Genomic DNA, 23,001 nt, shown 5'->3' with positions numbered 1-23,001 from the left:
ACCAGTAAATAATATTCTGTATACTTTCTCTCTGTGTATAAGAGAGAAACTGGGAAACAGAGGCCGTGATCTATCCCATCTATATGTGGGCATGTCATTGTGATGCTTGACTTCTTCAGTCTAGATGCCCTGAGCTTGCCCTGTACTCAGGGAGATGAAGGTACTTCCAATCTACAAGAGCTGAAGCAAGCAGATTTTCTTGAATTTCTTTTCATGCTGGCACAGAGTGAACAGTTCATGAGGAATGGAGACCTCTGTTGTCAAAACTTCAGACTTCAATGATATATGCTAGCATTGATCTTTCAGCACTGAAAACCTGTTAGCTTCCTCCTGTACCAAGAAATGTGTAGCCCACACCTCTTTAGATCATTGTGCAGACTGAGATGTTATTCATATTGGATACTTTTGACCAGCAGTGCATGAGCTCCCACTGTTTTCTTCTAAAGTGGAATACATTGGACTGTCACCTAAGTTCTTGGGGATGCTTCACTCCTTACCCCTGGAGATAAATAGTTCTGAACCTGATGATTTCTGATTGTTCAGACACATAAATAAATGAAGATTGTGATAACACCACATATCAACTGAGAAGGAATGGTAGAGTTCCATAAGTGCATTCATGCTTTGTAATTTATAGTTCTTCTCCTATCTTTTTCTGAGGAAGAAAGGTCCTTTGTTGTCAAGACAAAGTTAGATGCTTGTGTCAAACACGCTGTGCTTGTGTAGTGCAGAATAACAAGCTGGCTTTGCTGAATAGAAAGAAGAAAATGTGGTGGTGTCAGGAAAAAACCACTCATTCTAGTATCACAAAAGTCAGATCTGACAGTGAACTATGTGGGTGTTTTGTGTGAGTTTGGAGAACAGGAAGAGGAAGCCTTCAAAACAGAATGCAACAGACATCCCAAATTACTGCATAAAACTGTAAGGCTGCGTGTATTGCTGTCCTTCACTGAGGTTATCTTGACACCAGAAGGCAGGATAAGAAATTGAGAACTGTGAGATCAGTTTATTGAGGAGAAATAACAATCACAATAGCACCTTTCCCACCACGACACAGCCGTGCCTTCTAACCATGACTTTAGCACTCTGTATGTTGTTGTGGGAGGAATGGAAGGGTCTTTGTGCTAGAGAACAGCTCTGCAGCATTTTGTAGCAACTGCAAGGTCTGCCATTTCCCAAGTTAAGCAAGACTACTTTCCTTAGTCCCCACCTCCCAAACAGTAAAGGTTCTTCATTTGTGAATCCACAAAATCACATCTTCCTTTTACAGATCCAGAACACCGCCCCACTGCCAAATACCTGCCACCACCTGGCAAGACATCCAGGGCTGGAGGTAAGGGCAGAAGTGTGCACCAGTTGCCTCTTGAATAAAAATAACAAAAATTTTATTTTATACTCTTAAAATAGATGGAAGAAACAATATAACTCCATGCCCTCTGTCAGAATCATCAAAATGGAATGGTAAACCTTTAGTTAGACATCATTATCCCGGGCAATTAGGAAGTAAAGGTTGGATAACCCTGCCTGGTACTGGGGGGTGGTAGGACTGTTGCCAGAATCACCTTTATTCTGCAGTTCTTTGCGTGCCTCAACCACTTGCCTGTGGCTGGTGTGGAATGTAGAAGAGAAAATCTGAGCTCTTTTGTAGCACTTTTCAGTTGTTGGTCTCAACAGGCTCAACATTGCTTTACAGAAAGGATAGTGGGAGCCTAGAGGGGTGCTGGTTTTCATTCCCCAGTGACTGAGTGATGGAGATCAGAGCAGAACACACATTTCCTAAGCCTCATCAGGAGCTCTGCTCTCTGCATTACAGTGCCACTAAACCACCAGGCACTTCACAGATGCTGGTTCTTCCAAATCACTCCACTGCTGAAGAGAATAAGTGATACTGTGAAGATGTGAGCTAAAAGTTACAAGGCAAGGACCTCAGAGCTGCCTTCACCTTATATACTCACTCTTAATATTTCCAGCAAAATAGAATGCACATTTGGAAAGAAGTCTCATTAAAAGAAAAGAACACTGGCTAGATACCTTCCAGATAAGTTGCTCTGGGAAACAGAAATACATGGATTCCAAACAGTAATAAATACAAAGGAATGGTGATTGCTTTGTTTTGGCAAACAAATTTTGGTTTTCTATTATCTACCTTGCACATCTCACTGCTTAAATTTGCCAGTAGGGATCAATGGGAAGAGAAATCCAGGATTCACAATTCTCAATTCACATGTGCCTTAAATTTCCCTCACCTCTTTGGGTCACTTGCAGGTTTATCATTAGACTGAAGGAAACATTTTTATATGGGCTTTAGTTATGGCTCACTTATACCTGACTCTCAAGGGGAATCTCTGAAGTCAACCATTCCTGTCTAGGGAATATCACTGAGGTTTCATCAGTGATATCATCCCACCATGTCTGAAATCAAGCCATGAATTCCTTGGTATCACATTTTAAAATGAGTGTCATAGCAGTGTTAGCTGCATTATGTAGATAGTGGCACTGTTCTCAATTTACTCTCCCAGGATGTACGTATATATACTTACCCACATCTATCTGCTTTTCTTGCTTAGTGGAAGAGACCCAGAGATGCCATGCAGAATCACTGTTTGCCTACTTGCATGCAGGTGAGAGAAGAGCAAATTAGAAATGTGGTTGGATTTTGTGAACCTAACTCATGTAGATGTACCAGCCAGAAATAAGTGGAAGGATTATACCAATGTTTTCCTTGGGCTTGAATACTGGCAGTGATTCTCATTCTCTTTTCTAAGCATGACAGGAGATCTGGTATTTGCTTCTCTTCAGTTGACACTATTTTAAGCCGTGCTCATACATAAAGTGTTTTATATGAATAGCATAAAATAAATACGGTACTGTGACTCAGTTACATCATCAAAGCAAAACTGGTGTAAATAACTGTGGGGAGAGCTGTGGAGTCATTGGCCGTAGGAAAGGATCTAAAAATATTGTATGTATGTAACAAACACCAGGAAGATTGGGCAAGTCCAGGAGAGCTGCACAACAGCCAGAACAAGGGATGGATGTGTCTGATGGCTGCCAAGCCTGGTAGCACATGGTGAGCAGGGGCTGTTCCTTTGTAGGCAGTGGTGTGTTGGTGAATGCTGGCACTTACAGTCAGTGGGGAGAGAAAAGCACCTCTGGGGTAGCAGAGTGTCCCACCTTGGTTTAGGTGCTTGTCTCTGAGCAGACCAAGGTGGCACAGGGGATGAGGAGATCCCCTCCTGAGGTATCTCAAGTAGCATAAATATGCAGCATGCAGTGATTCACACACCACAGGAATGAGGAAGCTTGCCCAGAAACACGGCAGATGGTGGGGAAAGCAGCACGAGGGCGATGCACATTGATGTGAGCTCCTGTAGTTGATACTGTATGCGAGCAGCTGAGTGGATCTGAGTGCCTCACTTCTGCACTTGCAGGCCGTTGCTATGGCATTTACATCTTTCCGTTCAAGAAATACATGGAAATGTAACCATCAGGTCTTCAATAGGAAGGTTTTGTGTAGGATAAGGGTTGAGTTTTCATGCCAAATGGGGTCAGCATCCTGGCTTTTTGTTTTTGATCCCGTATTTCTCTGTCACTGAATCGCCAACGTGCTTCTTGCTAATTGAAAATATCCGTATGCACCAAATTTCATGCAGCACTGTTGATGCTTCGTTGCATCAACATCTGTATAATTAGTGATGGGGTGTACAGGAAACATAAAATGGTGCTTTATGTACACAAACAGATCATCATGCATCAGTTTTAACAGTTTGCAGCACTGCTACCTCATGCTTCATCTAATTGATGTGGGCAGGAACCAGCAGTTAGAGGGTCCTGGCTGGCTGCTCCCAACATTGTGCTGGACAGTAAATCTTCAAGGGTGTCATCACGACAAAACCTTAACTAAAGCCCCAGTAATGGAGGGGCTTAGATTTAATGTAGCACTTCAGATTGGTGAAGCTAATAATTTGAAAATGCTATCATTTAAAGGTGAGATTAGGCGTTTTCTGCCTTTGGAGAGCTTTGGTACCACAGTAAAACTATCGTGGTCCATTTTGTTTTACTTCTCCAGCGTATGGCTGGCAGGTCTGCTGGGGACATTTTATCAAAAGCCAAAAGTTTTTGCTGAAATTTTGATTTTAGAAAACATGATCCCCACTTATAATAAGGGTTACAACATCAGCTGGGATCTGTCACACTTGTTAATGCCTCTCTGAAACGTAGCTCTAACAGAGAGGTGCAGAATTCTGAGAGATAAAACCATGAGGAATAAGAATGAAATAACTGCCTGAAGGATTTCATCATGGAATCACAGAATTGCTCAGGCTGGAAAAGACCTTCAGGATCATAAAGTCCAACTGCAACCCAACCACACTGCCCTATCTAACAGCCCTCCACTGAATCCTGGCCCTGAGCACCACATCCAAACGGATTCTAAAGACATTCAAGGATGGTGACTCTCGTGTGAAGGACGTTTTATCCTGCTTAAAGCATTCACACACACTATAAAGGATGGAGTCTCATGCTGCAGGCCTGCCAGGTAAAACTTTTGGATTCATAGAGCAGGCTTCCTGGAAAAAAAAATCTATAAGCCCAGACTGTTGTAGATTGTTTATATGTATATATATATGTACATGCACAACTTTTTTACAGTCTTGTTTAGTTCAAATTCCTATCAACTTCATGCCAGTTTTCAGACAACCCTCTTCTATAGGTGCTGTCCTGGCTCATCCACAGAGCTGTACGTTTGGTCTGCGTTTTTAAGAGCAGCTTTGGGTTTCACCATTGTGCTTCGTTACAGGAGCCCAGATTCTTTGCACGGTGCTGCTGATCAAACCTGGTGCCTGGAGCCATCATCTTGCAAGGATCCTCCGAAAGCTCAACCTAGAAAAATTCTCTGTGGTTGGGATGAAACACGTACACCTGGAGCCAGACGTCGCCTTAGGACTCCTTTCTTCTGAAGCAAAGCAGGTTTGTTCAGAACCTGGCCATTCTCTGGCTATGTTTAGGATTAGAATGGGAAAATATGTTTGCTAGTGAGTAATCCATTCCTGAAAGAGCAAAAACTCCCATCCGGGATTTAGTGGTTATTGTTAGAAGCGAGCTATATAGAACAATCAGATCTGTACAATACCAGGCACAAAGCAAGCTGACATGCTGACAGTTTCTTTTATCGTTTGCCATAAAGAAACAGACCTGGTTTCTCTAAAACAAAAGTTCAGAGGATCTGGGAGCAGCAGACCTCCCAGGAACATTAAATTGCTAATTTATAGTGCTCACTCTTAACTGCAGAACAGGAGTCCCCTGTTTCTTCCCTGCAGTCAATCCAGGTGGAGCATCGCTTGGAGTGTGCTGTGCTCTGCCCATGTGCCTCATTTTCCTTCCATGTGTTTAAACGTGGGAGCTGGGAAACCTTCTTTGTGCTGCCAGGGCATATGTAACCCTAGAGCCAGGTTACATTTTGGCACTACATCACATATAGAGTGGAGGCTCTGTTCCAGAAACGTGTGTTCAAGAGCCTGTAAGAATGACCTGCAAATAGAGAAAATGGGGTTGCTGTTATTTCTGCTGTCAATGAGGAGGGTTTTAAACCTTGGGGTATTGAGGGGGGTTGTCAGCTAAAAATAGATTTGTCTGCTCTTCTGTAGCAGTAGGGATTCATTCATCGCCCAACTTGAAATATACTCATCTATTATCATCTCAGAATAAAGACGTTGTGAAAGTCAGGAAATGGAAAGCTGAGCATTGCAGAGGAGTTAGATTTCTTTTCTTGCAAAAAAATCCTTGTTAGCTGATTGCTTTCCTGAAGACACTTAACCAATTAACTTTTACAGAAAGCAAGCCTTTATAATGGATGTTGCTCTTGAGTTAAGTTGGGAGTACACAATAGTGTAGAAATCATGAATAGTCCTCTAGAAGAAGACTGGGAACATCTCAGTGCTCCAGCGTAACCATCCATCAGCAAAGATTATTGCTTTCTGCATGATAGCAATGGAATGGGGCAGAAGCATCTGGTTTTTAATTATTCACAGATCTCTGCTGAGGGGGGACAGTGACCATTAGAATTGCTGAGGAGGTACTTCCAATAAGGCTTTTAATTGCACAACTAAACACAGAAATAATTAGTCCACCGTCTGAAACAAAAGGCATTGCACAAAAGCTAAATGTCAACCTCGGGGAGAAATGTAGATATAAGATACGTTTGAAGAGAGGTTATTTCAGGAAAAAAGTCTCTTGTTTTCAGAGTTCCCAAACTGGCTGGAGTGGCTGTTGTGCATTGATTCAGTTTCCTTGAAGAGTTGGTGACCGAGCTTAAGAATTACAGTGTTGGGCTTTTGTCCATGGAAAAAAGCAGGGCTTGAATGTGAAAAAATCTTGATGATAGACTGCTTTTAGCAATGGGGAATGGATGGTAGGAAATGCTTTCTGCTGTACGGAGGCTCCTCCTCATTTTTATAACATAACCAAAGACTTTCATCACACAGGCTGGAAAGGGCTGAGCTCCCAGGGTAAGTAGAGAGATGGCATCAGATTAGGGGTTTATTCACTAGGAGCAGTGCCTAGCATCTCCTTCCTCTTTCAAATGTATGACTTACCTGCACGCTGACCCATATCCTCAGCAACATGCTGTCAGACATCAGTGCTTTTCCAACTGCATTTAGCTTCTAAGCAGCTTCTGGCCTTTGGCCTACAATAAGAAATGGGCTGATGCTTTGCTTGCTGAGATTACCCAATCACAGGAGATGCAGCAATGCTTTTTATCTGAAAGCTAATGATGATGATAATAAAAACAAAGATCAGCTAAATAGAGCAGACATTGCCTTCTCAGCTTTTACCATGACCCAATAGTGTTAAGACTGTGAGAAGCAACTGCTCCAGAGGCAGTTCTGCCTATGGAGGTTTTCCTTTCTGCACTGATTCAGCAGATCCCAAACTGCAGACACTCACAGCTGTGGCTGCTAGCTAGAAAATCTGATTCTACAGCAGGACTGATCTGCTGCCCTTGGATTACCTGCTCTGATTGCCCATAGCAAGTCCCCAGACTCAGTAATGTGATGGATTCCCTCCAGCCCTGCCTTGCGAGTCTGATGCTGGAAGCAGAAGAACAGTTCTGCTGCTTTTTAATCCTGTTAGTCCTCCAGAGCCAGCACTCAGCTGGAACTTCCTCTCTGTATGCATCAACAGAATTGCTCACTGAATTCCAGGCAGCTGCACACGTGCCATCCCACTGCAGCTGCTCGGGTGCCAGCAAGGACACGGATTGAGGCTGGTGCAGAGGCAGGATGTAAGCAAGCAGAAGCACGGTTTGGCTGACAGAGCCCTGCCTGGACCTGGGGGTGTAGCACTGGGAGAGAAGTCACCTTGACTGACTGACACCATTCTAGCCATCAGAAACAACACCATCATTAACCTGAAGCTTGTTCATTTCCCAGGGAAAAGCTGAAAGAAGGGATATAGAGACAAGAGAGTTTGTTACGTAAACTCAAAGCACTCTGCGTAGGGTCTGGAACAGAACAATTTCATTTGTTGCATTCTGTTTAACAGAAACCACCTCTGAACGTTTCCTTTTGCAGATGTGTGACATGGAGTTTGATGAATGTGGAAATGCTGTATGTGGAGCTTTGGGAAGTTTGCATGGAGATGTCATCAGCGTTCTGCATCTCCCAACGAGAAGTCCTGATGACATCTTAGAAAAGTGGATTATGTGCATATATTTTAAACTATCCAAATTTTCCAAGCCTAAAGGCTTACTTACTGTTATATAGCACCGAATTAATGTCACACATTTGCAGCATGCTGTGGATGTCACTGTCTGAGCTCCAATCACAGCACAGCTCTGAAACTTCCCTCTGTGTTCCTCCAGCACAGCTGTCCCTGCTCTCCTTTGTCTTGTGTTGCCATGGGCTGGGATCTCACAAATATCACAAATTGTATCAGACCCCTTATCTCACTAACCAGCTTAAGAACGGGGCATCTCAGATCATTTTGCATTTCCAAATACAGAGAAGAAGATTGGGATTGAGCCAGTGATCTTTCCTTTATAGCCTACTTACAAAAAGGCAGTTTAGGGGGAATGTGAGTGAGAGAAGATTTGGGTCAAAGTCAGTGAATGGCTTCATAGGATAGAAAAACAAAAGATGCCTTAAAGTGTTTTATTTTCATATTTTTGAATGAAAGGATGGGATTTTCTTTTGGAAATGTTTTATCTTGAGAACTGCCATTCTCTGGTGCTTTGAAAAGATTAAAAAAGAGAGCAATGAAAACCTTTGGGGAAATGAATGATGCGATTCAGCTGAATCAAGCAAGAGTTCTTCCTCCAGCTTTTAATTTCTTCAGAAATGTCTATAAAAGTAAATAACCACAGCTTGGTTTAGCCAGCAAGCTGCAGATGCTGTTGTATGTATGCACAGTGCTGGCTGAGATGCTCTGATTGCTGGCATTGCTGCACTTGGTCACTTGGAGGGCAGGGAGGCAGACCTGGGTGCTTCTGCCACTTCTTTATGATGAAAGGCTCTGAAAGAGCCTACAGCTGCTGTGGACCTCACTCTTAATGGAAACATCTGCAAAGAACCTGGCTCTGTAAGGCTTTGTTTAATGAGAATAGCAGGGTCCTGGGCTGCTTTGCTCCTTAGTCACCTTCTGCCCTGGGCTCTTGCTGTCTTTCTTAAGACTTCTCATTCATTATGTCCATCTCTGGCCAGCAAATCACTCTCTTGTCACTAGTGCAGCGAGTGCTAGTGGTTATCAACACTCATCCTGAATTAAAGATGTCAGGATCCTGCGACCTGCATAGCTATGTGAGGAATCTCTTTGCTCAGGGTGAACTGGCAATGTTTGTAAAAGAAAAAAATGGTAGAGAAATTTGTCATGGAGCACACATTACACCAGTGGGAGAGCTAGGAGTTGAGCTGCTTTCTTTCAGCTCCAGTCCAGCGTCCTGTCCTGAGCATCCTTGCTTAAAGCTCACTATTCCAGTAGCACTGATCCCATCTAGTGTATGAAATTCTGCCACCCAGACTCACAGCACTGTGTGTTAGGGTAGGGGGGGGCACTTTTTTCATGGAACTGAAAAAGAAAAGTTCTGCTATTTGTCTTCTTACATAAGCAGAAGAATTAAATGTGGTTCCTTATCATAGAACATATGTATGACCACGATGGTATTTCTGTTGTCACTTTCCTATCCGTATGTCACACTGAAGGTGCTGTGAAAAGGGCATCTCTCACATCAGTGGTTCAGCAGTGGGCACTGAGCTTCAGAGTGACAATGCATTTGTAGTGGGTAAGGACAAATGGCAGCTCCATCTCTGGTATCTGTGTTCCAGATGGGCAGAACAAGTCACAGCACAAGGCTGCTTTTCCTCTTAGAAACAGGATTTTGTTTCCTCCTCTACAGCATTTATTGTAATCTGTTCCCTCTCTATTTCTTTTCAGGATCCTGCTGTTCTAGAAGCTCACTGTACCTACCTTACCTCAGGCACTTCTCTCGTGCTGTGTCTTCAGAGACCAAATGCTGTGAAGAAGTTGATGGACATTCTGGGACCAGAGGACCCTAAAGTAGCCCAAGCACTGAATCCATGCTTCTGGAGGGCTCAGTATGGCATCAGCACTGTCCAAAATGGATTTTATGGTAGGTTTCTGTTTAAGAAAAGTCTGAAGGCTCAGATAAGCTAATGGTAAAAACATAATGTACTGTTCCCCTCCTGCACTGTCAGCACAGATCCAGCCTTGGCAGGCAGTAGTGACCATTTTTCCCTAGAAAGTTTTGATTGTTTTTTTGGTGGCTGATCTGAGTACATCTCAGAAATATGAAATATTCTCCCAGAAGATATATCAAAAAGTTATCTTCTCAGAACGGCCCCAGATCTGTCATCCATCGGAACAGATTTCTTTTAATTTCTTCCCTGCTTGGTCATTTTGTGATTTTAGTTTGGTTATTTTGTACTTATCCCCAAGAACCCATCTGTCTGTATGCTTCTGACTCTCTTCCTGATAACTATATAACTCGCTAGCCATCTTTTACAGAGGGATAAAAGACTCCAGGATACCAAGTTCCTGCAATGTCTCAAAACACTGATGGCTGGGTAGGGAGAGGTGATCAAAAATTACTCCCACTGAGGAAAGCAGGTAAACTCAGCTCTTTTCCATTCTGAGAGGCTCTTGCCAGCTGGCACGTCAGCAGAGGCATGCCAGCTAGGCAGCATCCTCAATGCTGAACCAGCCACAATTCATCCACCAGCAGCGGGTGGAGGGAACTGGGATGTTGCCATGATTGGAATGGGAAACAGCTGAGAGTACAGGTGAGGGATGGGAGAATGAGAAGGACTGCTGTGGAGAACCAAGGATATCATAGTAGGGGATCTGGGCTGTTTCGATAAAGAGGAGGGAAGGATGTCATTCAAAAATTCATAAGGAATTAAGCATTATTAATTGACAGCTCAGTAGTAGTTTGTTTTTCTCAATATTGTGCTGATTGTGTTGTATGTACTTAAAGGAGTATAAAAATAATGCAATCAATAATTCCCATAAAAACAGTTGAGCTAGCAGAGACTGGATGCTTTCAGTTTCCAGAAGAACTTCTCTGTCAAGATCCATTGGATTAATTGGTGCTTTCTATTGCATTCTGTACTGCACTCCCTCTTTTTGTCCATATCGTGGTCTTCCGAGGAGAATTCATAATGAAGTATCCACCACATGTAGTTTTGGGAAGAGAATCAACTCCTTGATGTGGAATTACTTTTTGTCAGATACAATCATAATCCTTAGGACCAAGACTAAACTGAGAGAGATCTCCCACCACAATTACTCATAGGTTCTCATTTGTGGGAGTGACAGAAGGGCAGGGTCTACCTACACAAGAGATGCTCAAGGCTTCTCAGTCAGTACTTTTCCACTATACCCCTGCTTCTTTTGCTCTTAAGATTAATGGATTGTCTTCCTGGGTTGCCTTGAGAATGAGAACTCATCAGTTATGGGTAATATATACCCCAACTTAATATACCCACACAACACCTGGAGCTTCCCTAGCATAATTCTTTTAAAGATTAGTTTATATCAGCAAGGGAAGCTGAATCTCAGAATCAGAAACTCAGCTCGGGGGTTACAGAGAGCTGTGTTAAGGAAGGCCTCAGTTGTTTTCTTAGGGATTCCCTTCAGATCCCTGCTTCCTTCCAAGACTGGGCTGGGCAGAGAGCTGAGCTGGTTGGCCACCACCTGCCTGCTGAGAGCAGATTGTGCATTAGCATCCCAGCCATGCGGATGGCTCACAAAGCCTTAATTGCACACATTCAAGGAAAATGGTTGCAGCTGTAGCTTATGTACACAGCAACTCAAACTGATGAATCTGATCCAGCTGCTGTGTCAAGCAGGAGCCTGTCCTTAAAGACCCTTAACGCCTCGCATCTCCTGGAGTTTGTCCTCCAAAAAGGAAGAAACGTTTGTGTCCAAGTTAAGCAGGAAACGTCATCAGTGCACAAGTGGTCATTTGGGGGACAGTGGGAGAACTTCTTTCCTAACAAGGAGTGCCATGTTTCTTTGGTTTTGCTCCAGCTGAGGGAGGTTTCTAGCCGGTGGCATTGAGCTGAAGTGCAGCAAACTCTAGCTGTATTGGGACTAGAGGAGATCTGGTAGGATGAAGGCCAGCTCTGGTGATAACAGCCAAACCAAGTAAAGCAGTTCTAATATTCTGAGACTCAGCTGTAGGGATAACCCTGCATTCCTTCCATCTCTCCAATGCGTTACGAAATCACTGCGCAGTGCTTTTTCTTGAGCCCGAAGAGCATCTTATACAGTATTACACCTCGAGAAAAGTAACAGTAAAATGTTGCTAAGAGTAGCATTGGGAACATTTGTGTCCCCTTTGTAATGGCACCAATGATTTAAACAGGGAAGGTTTGACACAGAGGTCCATAAAGAACACAGCATGACTTATACATCAGTGACATATACAATCGCAGGGCTGTAAACTACTGTGTTAAGCACTGTGGCTATGTGATACGTAGAATTATGGATGCCCACACAGGGCTGAGTGCTCTAGGAGTTGTAAGGCACAATATATATATATATTTTTTTAATGTGTAGTTTGCAGAAGTGACAATATTTCAGAATATATTTGCCTTTTGTGTATTTGCATCCCAGGAGTGTGGATCCATGCCAGCACACTGACTGTCTATCTGAACTCCAGTTATTTGGAAAAAGCTTTTCCTTCTCAAATGTTTTCCACTCACAAATCTCAAATCCTCCTGAGTAGTGGTTTCTAACACTCTAACTTTATGGGGAAATATTCAGCTGCCAGGCTGGAGGGACCTGAAAGTCAGTGAGTTCAGTTAATCTGTTTCTTCTCATAAGCATTCACCTGAATTTGGGTTGGCTGTTGAAGAACCCAGCTGGAAATTTTCAGACATTTTCAATTCTAAATGCAGCCATACACAGATTGTATCTGTTTGCTCTTGTGCCAGTGCATGTACTTTAAGTAGTTTTTCCTTTTTTTCCTTCTCTGACCTCTTCACCTCGATGTATTCTTTCTTAGCTTTGTGTTACGTTGGGTTAAACAAGCTGAGGTCTTTAGTTCTGATTCTTCAGATGATTCCCCACTCCTTCTCTGACCTTCACATTCATTCTTCGTACCCCTTCCAGTCTCAATCTACTTCTCAGGACTACAGGTGAACGGTGCAATATATTGCTGTCAGGAATGTCTCATACTAATCTTGTTTCTTTTGCTCTGTTGTACAGGAGTCACCAACATAGTAGCTGCTTACATTATTCTTATGAAGTACAGCTGGTTTCTATAACTTGTAGCTCTGTTCCACCTGACAGGATCCAAAAGCATGGGAAGAACAGGGGCTGGTGTTTACAGGCTCCTTAATGTGATTTTCCTCGACTACACTGTTAGGAAATAGAGGGAGCCTTATTTGTGTGGAGGACAAGCTGAGTGATAATGGAGCAGAATCAAAATACCAAAAGTGCAATGGAATTATTCTAAATATAATGGCTTTAAATGGTTGCTATTACTATACAGAACAACTGGCCTTTAAAGCAATTACTTCAGTAAGTTGCACGCCATCAGTCTCTCAGGAAGATGAGCGTGAGTCCAGAGAATGTTTAATTCATGCCCTGAAAGAATCTTCTCATTGTATTTATCTCTCAGGCTCCACATCCTACCACATATCTGTGCGGGATATGAAGCAGTTTTTCCCAGAAGGTCTGTGCTGCACCGAGTGTCAGGCATTGCAGGAGGAACAGGTAGGATTCTGCCCTTTTCTGAAGGGTCTCCTGCTGTGTCAGAGCAATGGCTTTGGTCCTGCTAGCCCTCCATTTCCTTCCTCTTACACTTCAGATAATGCTTTCTTGCTGTGTTTCACTGGCTGCTGAGATTTCCTTCTCCTCTGGATGTCCCTGCCACGATGTGCAGGGACTTTGTATTGACCCAGACAGTCTCAGAGGAAAAGTGCTTTTTCAGATGTGTTTTGTTCAGTGACCTGTGCCATAAATTCAGGAAGGCTGAGGGCTGTTGCTTTAGAAGCCAAGTTCCTACACTGAGCCAATATCACTTTGGAAGCAGGTCATGGGGAACAGTACCAACATCACCCATGATTGCTGACCCAGAGGCTGATTGTTACCAGCCTTTCACATGTTCAGCAATCGAGATGAAGTGAGGCAGCTAATAAAAGAACTCTCTGGCTGCTGAATGCATCCCAGTGAGTGCATGTGTGCACATGTGCTCCTGGCATGGAGTGCTGCCCCATGGTGTGAGAAGGGTGCTGGCCCACATACCCTGCCAACAGAGGTACCAATTCACAACATTGTGAAGACAGGGCTGTTTCAAATAGGACACTCCTTGCTATAAGTCACAGGCACAGTTTGCTGCTGGATGCCCACGTCTTCCCCTGATTACAGTTGAAGGCATAAAGCCTCAGATTCTTGCCTCCTGTACTGTTGGTAGTGCTGAGAAGCCCAGCAGCACTTGTACAGCCAGCTCTGCTCATCTGGCCCTTCACACAGGTGCTATCTCTGATTTGAAGTACCCTAATGGCTAAAATGAAACGGTAAGTCTTTCCTTTTCAGCTAGTTTTGTACTAGCTAATCACTAGCTGACCCCTCTGATCGGCTTCTCAAAATCAGAGAGTCTGAATGCTGAGTTTTGCCCAACAGAGGGATGGGATCAAGTAGCAGGCCCCCCTTTGAAGAGCTCCACGATGTGGATGTCCTTCCTCTGTGACTCAGTCCAGAACATCAGGACTGCACCGTGCTGGGATGCATGGATGTGACAGTTTGTTCCATGGCAGAAGGGAGCTGCTACACACTACTTAGGCACTGGGTAAAGATGTTGTACACTTGGGGTCTGTGATCTCTGGCCTCGAAGAGCTGGGAATGGAGAAAAAAGTCTGGATGCAAGAGCTTTAAAGGCTAGCAAGATGCTATACTTAATTAAGTCCCAATAAGAAAGAATGCATGCAAAATGTTCTTTTATCTCCAGACAACCAGGTGTTTTCTAGGCTGGTAATTACAGGAGCACAACAACACCAACAAAACCTTCACAGCTTGCCTGAATCAATACTTGAGAAGTGCTATCCTTCCTGGTTAGGTAACAGTGCTCACGTGATTTGCCTCTCTCTCCCTCCCCTTCCCTTCCTTCCTGCAGATCTATAACCTGAAATGTGACCCCGTAGTCAGGGTGGAAATCAACAAGCAGCGCAAAATCCTAAAACGTGGAACAGGAGGGCAGCTCGATTTACTGGGCTCTGGGCAACCACGCGATCTTGGTAAGGAAGTGCATAACTCTTGTTATAGATTGAGGCTGTTATTGATTAATTGGATGGCAAGACAAACCATCTGGTGGCAGCAAGATTTGGTATCGATGTCCTTTCAGAAGGGAGCGACAACTCTGAGCTACAAAGAACGGCTCCAGTGGAGTCCAGCCAGTTAACTCTTTGCCTGCCGGGCCTTTCTGTCACCACTTCTCTTATGGGTTTAAACATAGGGCTGATGAGAAGTGTTGATCTTGTCACCAGCAGAACAAAAAGTGCTGTCAGCACAGATAACATAGGCAACAGCTGAATTTTTACTGTGTGTTTCAGCACCAGCTTTGCCACGGTGGTTTGCATGTCCATTCAAAGCTTGGGAGAGACCAAGGCACAGCAGTGATGAGAGACAGGGAGACCTTTTGTTCTGGGTGTAGATAAGCAGCAGTTTGTGCAGGGAGTGCTTTTGGCAGCGTGGGCATCCATCTCTTGGGAACGGGGCTGAGATCTCGTTGGGTTCCCACTAGCTGCTGGATGTCTGCCAGCTCAAAAGAACTTCCAGTTACTGCTGGTCTGAGTTTGTTTTCAAGTCAGAACTTAAGCAGCAGGCCTGTGAGTTCCCTCAGGTGTTTGTAGTTTCTCTGGTTCTTTTCTGCTGATTGTATTTGATAGGTGTGAATGCAATGCAGGCTGTGATGCTCTGCCTTTTATGCCAGGAGATGTAACTCTTACATAGATGTTTCCAGGTTGGGATCCTGTGGGCTGATCCCAACCACTTTATACCAAAGTGGTGACCAGGTAAAGTATCCCTGTGGTATTTACTGGGAGCAGAAATGTTTGGAATTGGGTCCTCTGAAGGAGGAATTATCAGTAGGTTTTTTCCATTGCCATCTGTTGGCTTTGGGCTATGCCCTACACATACTCCACGTGAGTAGGGCCATATCTCCTCCTTTTCTTGTGCTGCACACTGATACATCAGAGGTTGGCTGTGTGAAGGTTTAAGATTAAGCTGTTGGCTGGGCTGAGGTCTTATCTTGCAACATTTCTGCCATTCCCAAGCCACTGTATGAACCCTGAAACAAGAGTAATAATAACACTGCAGAGCTCATTGTGGAAATAGCAGGAGCATTCTGCAGGTTCTGTGTGGCTCAGTCTGGGAAGCAAATCTCCAAGTATGTGGCCTCAATTTCCTGCTTCGTGAGAATCTCTTTGCTTTGAAGATTTCTGAGCAGAGTGAAAAGGAAACCAGCGTACAGCCCTGATGTGTTTGTGTCTCAGAAAATGTTTTTCAAAGAGCTACTGTCCTGGAAAAGCAAGCACACGTGATCCCTGGGCTGTCAGGCACAATACAGTGAGTGCTGCCAGCAAGCCAGACGCATCATTCACATCATTCACTTGGTGGCCTCCTCTTGGACGCTAGAGGTAGCTCTTGCACACGAGGAAACGTCTCCTTTTGGCAAATAATGATCGCAAAGCCTAACGGACAGACAGATTTATCGTGGGGAAAATATGAAGTGCATTAGATCTTATGTATGTTACCGAGAATTACATTTTGGATTATGAAAGCAGCTGGATTAACAAATTTCTTTGCTTGGGAGAAAGTAAGTGGAATAGCATCTCCTGTAGCAAACCAACAGCTGTCCTTGCCTGACTCCTGGAATGGGGTCACTCCTGCTGCCTTGTGATCTCCTGATACACACACAGCAGTTGGACAGTTTGGGATGAGCAGTCATATCTGCAAACATCCCAAATGACATCACAGTGCCAGAGTGCCTCTGATCTTCTGCTTACGTGTTTGTGGCAGGGAGGGTTAGCAGTTGAAGGGGGTTGATAGAAAGCATCTGTTGTGTTTTGATCTTTTCCCATCAGATCAGCCAGTGCTCAGTAACCTCTGCCAAACCACTTGCCTCATCCTGCCGGCGATAATCCTCTGGGGTTCAGACCCACCTTACGTTGAACTGCTCGATCAGCTTATTGGCAAAGGTTTCACGGTGACTGGAGTGCGCCTCACTGTGCTGGATGCACCACAGGCTCATTGCATCTCAGAGATACTGAGCAGAGCCAGGCGCGGTGTGGCAGCAAAGGTATGGAGTCTGGATTAACTTTGCTTCTTTCCCCGTGGATGAAGAGCCATTTGGTGCAGTGCTGTTCAAGCTGGGAGTAAACCAGCTTTAGCACAGCGCTGCAATCTGATCTCTTTTGCACTAGTAAGTAATTTGGGCAGTGTGCCTTGCCAGCTTCTCCCTGCTTTTGTGTTCCTATATCTCCATTAACTCACAGACACCTAAACTTGACATCGAGATGGGCAAACACAACCTCACTGTGAATGCTACATCCCCTTTAGGCATTTTATCCCATTCACCTCACAGTGCACGGTTGCTGCTGTTATGTATGTTCTGCTGTTGTATCTTGTCTTGTTCTTCCAGATAAATACAGTTTCTATTTCCTTTTCTGTAATCACACTCCATTAATCCTCCTCTACAATGCTAAATAACCCTTCCACTTTTTGGACGGTGCCCTGGAGTTCTGGGCAGAGATTTAATTTCATCTCTCGTTCCGCTGGTGATGACAACTCGCGCTGCAGTCCAGCATGGGGTTTAGGCAAGTGCTCACGGGGTGTAAGCACAAGGTCTGCTTCTGGGGTGAGCCAATACTTTGCTTTACAGCAGTGCAGCATCGCCCCGGAGCTGTTTTTCTCTCTGTGCTTGGTATAGGATAAACCCACCGTTCCAGGAACCTTGCTAGAGCAAAGCAGTAAGTGGGAATGTACAAGAAAACATTGTCAGGAGCAGACAGTAATCAACGGGGGGGAGCTACTTATACTGGCAGTAGCAATCAACAAAGGGCTGTCAGAGGCATGCATGCAGCAGATCCAGTGAAAAAATAAAAACATTTCTGTTTCCAGCCCATCAGTACTTATGAGTGTCTTAGGTGCAACCTATAATAAAGCAGGTAAGATCTTTTCAGGTTGTGATTTTTTTAAAACTGACAGCATCCCTTTGAAGTACATCTGTACAGAATAGCAATTACATCCAGCATCCAATTAGTCTGAGCACTACTTTCTTCCCCCTGCAGTTCCCCCGAGGATGCCATCCCTGTGCACATCTCTCTAGGAAGGACGGAGCCAAGGGGTGTGTGGGAAGGAGAGGGCAGCGTGGCCCTGCTCCCCTGGCCGTGCAAACACGTCCTCCTGTCAGAGATGAATGACTGTGGGCAGAGCTGGCGTGCATCCACAAGGGACTGGCACTGCTGAGCCAAAGGCAAACGTTTACAGCATTTGCTTTCCCTTGCCAGAAGGGCGATGGGCTCCTCCAAGTGAGAAGTGTTTCTGCTGCGTAGCGTCTCAGGCGTTTGCAGTTATGTCCGTATTCCTGCTTCCAGCAGAATTAGTGAGTGAATAACACACCCAAGACCCAGCTTATTTTCACTCTGAGAGGAGAGAGCAGGAATAACAGTATGCCATAGGAACGGCTGAACCGACAGTTCAGACGTGATACTCCTCCAGCGTGAGCCTCTGCTGCTCTCCTTCCTCCCCTCGCACAGCAGTTCTCTCTGCTGTCAGCAGCTCATCAGTGAGGCTTACAGCCTTATCTAAGCAGAAAGCAAACCAAGGCTGTGCTCTTCCCTCTCTCAGTGCTCCCTCTTAATGGATGGTTTGTGCCTGGTGGTAGCAGCAGAGCGACACAACGCGCTCGTTGGCTTCGACTCCCTGCTGGACAGGTAAGTGAGGAACAATAACACTTTAACAGCACTTTTTCACCACTGCCTCATTTCTCTACCAGAGGGCGTGTGATCCAAACCAGGACAGCTGACTGCTCACTTGTGGTTTGGACTCCCACAGTGTTCAGTGCCACTCAAAAGCAACGTGTTCCTCCAAAGGAAGGCACGAGGGATGGTTGGACTAAGTGCTCTTAGTTCTCTTTCCAGCCTTAATGATTCTATGATTCTTTTAAGCCGTGTTGTTTTCAACGTACTGACGTGTTAGAGCGTACCTTAGGCTGAAGTCAAGCTCAGGATGCTAACTAGTGAGTTGTGTGCTTTGTTAAGGGCTCAGAGTGTCTGTAAGGCTTGGCAGCCTTGGTTCCAAAATACAGGGAGTTCTCTGAGATAAGGGCTCACGTTGGGAATAGACCTGCTGAATCAATACAATTCCTAGGAGAAATATCTTAGCAGATTCTGTTTGCTATGAAGAAAAAAAAAAAAAAAAATTGCTTAAAATAAACGCCAGAAAGCAAAATCAGAAATCAGCCTCGTAAATAAATCACCAGAAACGCTGGATTTATGAACCTGATAAAACAAACAGAACTCCTCTACAGGGACTGATTAGTGAAACAGGCTGATTATCAGGCCAATTAACCCACTGCCTCCCAGAGGGAAAGTTTCCATGCTCGAGGGGTGGTATTTAGGAAAGAAGAGAGCTGTCAGGAGCCCCAGAGATACTGCTGAGGGGGTTCTGGGAAAGGGATGTCATTGGCCCAGGAGTCAGCACAGCATCCCTCACCTCTTTGTTTTGCTATGGGAGTCTGGGTGTGACCTGCAGCACAGCACTTCTGCCTCCTCTAGGTTTACCTTGGCCTGTTGTTGTGTGTGTGCATCCTGGAGGTGCTCCCACAGGGCAGGAGCTGCTCTGCCATCAGTCCTGCTGCAACCATTTGGAACCAGCTCTACAAAAATAGTCTTTGTTCTGGATGGTGCTGGTGGAAGGGAGGGGCAGTGGGGTGCTGGGAGGTTGGAGAGGCACAGATCCTTGGCTAGATCAGCTCCAGCCAGCAATGCCTGTGCTCTACTGTGAGCCATCAGACTGCTTAAAGTCAACTTTGCAAATGTCTCTGCAAGCCTGAACCAGTGTCTCATAAGGACACTTGATGCTAAGGCATCTTCACTGCCTAGTTTATAAACATTTCAGAGTAACATCTGAGGTTAATTGCACTTATGCCTCCATCAGCAGGAGCCACGTGACCTCTCCTGCACTGAATACATCACCACATATCTGTATCACTGCTGCGGCCCGGGATCCCAATACCTGCCTGGGCTCTGAAGCACTGCGGTGTGGGAGGTTGTTTTCTGTGTCCTGGGAACTGGTTCACAGCTGAGCCACATCACTCAGGCACTGTGCCGTGGGGAGAGATGCGGCCATCCGTGGGGATGTGATGGCAGAGGAGGGCTGTGATGAGAAGGAATCAGGTGCTGAAGGAACAAAGCAGGCTTGGCTGGTGCAGCAGCTTGTTCTGAGCCTGCTAGAGCTTTGCTGTGCCAGCTCTGTCTGCGGCACGTGAACGGGACACTCAGAGGATGTGCAGAGCAGATCCCTTAAGGGCAGCTGCAGGCCCTCATGACTGCCTGGTGGTGTTCAGCAGCAGCAGCAGCACCCACCCTGTGCACTCTGTCCTTTCCCTGGGTGTCTGTGAAGGGATTCTGTCTGCACCAAAGTGCAGGAGGAACACAGGAGGGGACAGAACTTAGGCGGGTGGGGGCACAAAAGCAGTCTGTGAGCTTGGTTGACTGCAAGGAGTCAAAGCCAGAAAGAGGTGCAGGAGGATGCCAAGGGCAACTGGCAGGGCAGTGGAGTCAGGTGTTAGGGAGAGGTGAGGGGAAGGGAACCACAGCCTTGGAACAGTGGGACCAGGGCAGATCCTGGGGGAGGAAGTGACACAATCCTACCTACAGACAAGGAAAACAGATGCGAGAGTTGCCTTTCTAGTTCTGCCAGCACTCAGTTGCCTAGGTCTCCATTAGAAAGCATTTGAATTTCCCCTGTCGTAACTTGTTTTTAAAGCCAGATTTCCTAGCTGCAGGGTGGCAGAGGGAAGAATTTACAAGCAGGCTCAAAGCAACAACTTGGAGAAAGGCTCTGCTTGGTGTGCGTGGCAAACCGCATGTAGTCGCCTTAATAAGAGATGCTATTTTATAGTGACCACAGTAGAAATTACTCCTTTGTTGTTATCTGAGCTCTCATAAAGCACTTCCAGGTGCTGGTAAGATTGCTGGGACCCACCTGCGTTGTGTAGGGTCCCCAGGAATTCAGCTGGCTTACGTTGTGCTGAGCTCCATCAGCAATGCTGGGCTGAAGCACACCCAAATCCTGGCTGCAGGGGAAGAAAATCGGAGTGCAGGCAATCAGAGGCAGCTCCGAGTGCAAAGGAACTTAGCTGGATGTTGTGCTGTCTGATGAAACGTTCTTACCAAGCGTTAATTGCTGTTAGCAGGGAGCGATGTTATCCCTATAGGAGGCTCATCTCTGGGAGGCTTTGGAGGGAAAGGAGGTTTAGAAATCAAAGGAGGAACGTGCAGGATGTGAAATCCTGGGGCTGATGGAAACCACTGGAGGGAAAACTGTTGCTGAGTGCAGTGCTGGGTGTGGGGGCAGGGAGCTGGAAGCACTTCCAGGAGCTGAAGGCTCTGCCCGTGTATAGGATTGGCTAAGAAAGCAATTTTGAGCTTTGAGTCTTGCCTTGAGATGTCTCTAATATGTCTTGTGCTCAACTCGTGCGATTTGAGGGGGACCAAAGCACAACGTGAGCAGTGCAGCCTGCCCTGCTGTGAGGGGCATCACGAGAAGCCTGCAGTGCCTGGGGAAACACATTGGTGGTCTTTGGTGAGAAAAAGGCCCTTGTACAGACCTGGCATATCTGGATATGTGTGTATTCCCACTGCCCCACAAACCCCATTATGCAACGGGTCATTACTGTTTGTTTGGAGGCTTATATTTTAAGAATCCAAATCCATTTATACAAAGCTTTGTAAAACCCAGGATTTAGCCGTGTAAAGAAGTTCAGTAACAGATGCACACGGCCAGAGCTGCTGGCACTGAGCGTAGCCCTGCCTAAAGCTGGGTCATCAGCAGTTTCCAACAGCTTAGATGGCAAAATAACTCTGCCTTCCCTTTGTCTTTACCCCCAGCGTGCGTTGGCAGAAGCAGTCGGTGCTGGACATGGCGCAGCATCTCCTATATCCCCAAAATGAGAAACAGGCAAGTAGGGATGGTTATGGAATAGATGGACCTTTTTGTGTCCCCGTGGTGAATGAAGCTTATCCAGAGGGGTTGGATTTTAAAAGAAAATGTCAGTTGGGTTGTGTGGCCCTGGAGAAGCACAGCTGGCAGCAGGGCAGAGCTCAGACTGAGGCGTTCCTGGGGCAGTGCAGGGCTGCAGGGCTTCTCCCTGGGGCTGCAGGAAGCACAGCACTGAGCCCTGGGTTCTCTTCAAAGGACCCTTTTGCTCCCAGGTCCACAGTGGGTTTGGAAATCACAGAGCCAGATCTGTGCACCTGGGAATGGCTGTACCTCCAAAGGTGTCCTTAGAAACTGTGTTTGATCCTCTGATCTCTTGCTAACGAGTTTATGAAATGTCAGCCAGGCTTTCCAGGTTACAGCTAATGAGCAACACCATGATATCGGGCAAAGTTCAGAGGGTTAAGTGAACACAGATTGCAAATCCTCACAGTCTGAGTGGTGTTCAGTGGTGGAGCCACGCCGTGGGAGAGAAAAGGAACTTCATACTGACTCCCAGGGAATGGGAATAGGAAATAAGATGAGAATTCAGATTTTCAGATGGAGGCTGTTTCAGTGTTGACAGCTGTGCCTGGGCAGAGCTTCTCCCTGCATGCAGCTTGGGGTCGTGGGGTGGAACCTACCACCATTAGAGGGGCAGGAGAGAGGAGGTAACACCCCATGGAGGAATCACAGAACAGCTTGGGTGGGAAGGGATCTGCAGGGAGTTTCTTTGCAACGCACAAAATTCACAGCTCTCCTCTTCCTTCTTTTCCTTCTTGTCTCCTCAGGCTGAAGAGCTGCTCTGTTGTCTTTTTGACTCCCTGACATCTGACAGCACTTGCCGTATTGAATCCCAGAGCTGCTAGCTGCTGGTCACAGCCCCCAGGTAGCCAGTGGGCCAGTGATATTGCAGGGGGTATCTGTGCAGGAGGGCACAAAGCTGCTTCCAGCCTCCAGGAGCACCAGCACCTGTTTGTCATTATAATAAATTCTGAAGCATCCTGTTAGATGAATGAGCGTGGTGAAGGATCAGTGCCCAGGAACAAATCCTGAACCTGTAGCGTGATTCCTAATGGAACGCATTCACGATCTGCTTGTGTTCATGGAGGATTCATCAGATTGGGTTAAAAATCAGGAGGTAACCACAGGGGCAGAGGTTCTCTGCTGTCTCACTCTCGAGCATATCGAGATTCCATGTTCTGATGCTACCGTGGCCTTTGAACTGAAGACAGAACCCCAGTAAATGGCATGCAGATAGAAGGAGGGAGGTTGGCT

General features: G+C 45.7%; 1 protein-coding gene across 8 annotated transcripts in view; it reads left to right on the top strand.

Moving 5' to 3' along the window:
- The window catches only part of DNAAF8 (dynein axonemal assembly factor 8), an 83,500-nt gene extending 60,765 nt beyond the window's left edge, over window positions 1-22,735 (top strand). For 7 of the 8 annotated variants that reach the window (XM_031595298.2, XM_031595295.2, XM_031595299.2 and 4 more), the window contains 10 exons: window positions 1,271-1,333; window positions 2,568-2,621; window positions 4,799-4,968; window positions 9,430-9,625; window positions 13,142-13,236; window positions 14,636-14,756; window positions 16,605-16,819; window positions 18,370-18,455; window positions 21,636-21,705; window positions 22,515-22,735. In XM_031595298.2, the coding sequence (XP_031451158.2) occupies window positions 1,271-1,333; window positions 2,568-2,621; window positions 4,799-4,968; window positions 9,430-9,625; window positions 13,142-13,236; window positions 14,636-14,756; window positions 16,605-16,819; window positions 18,370-18,455; window positions 21,636-21,705; window positions 22,515-22,592 (1,148 nt within the window). In that variant the 3' untranslated portion in view covers window positions 22,593-22,735. The remainder of the gene's footprint in view (window positions 1-1,270; window positions 1,334-2,567; window positions 2,622-4,798; window positions 4,969-9,429; window positions 9,626-13,141; window positions 13,237-14,635; window positions 14,757-16,604; window positions 16,820-18,369; window positions 18,456-21,635; window positions 21,706-22,514) is intronic. The other variant, XM_090151817.1, reaches the window with a different exon arrangement.
- The last annotated feature ends 266 nt before the right edge of the window (window positions 22,736-23,001 follow it).

The sequence above is a fragment of the Phasianus colchicus genome, chromosome 16 (assembly GCF_987193195.1).
Source record: "Phasianus colchicus chromosome 16, bPhaCol1.hap1.1, whole genome shotgun sequence".
NCBI lineage: Eukaryota > Metazoa > Chordata > Aves > Galliformes > Phasianidae > Phasianus > Phasianus colchicus.
This window is presented reverse-complemented; position numbering and strand designations above follow the sequence as displayed.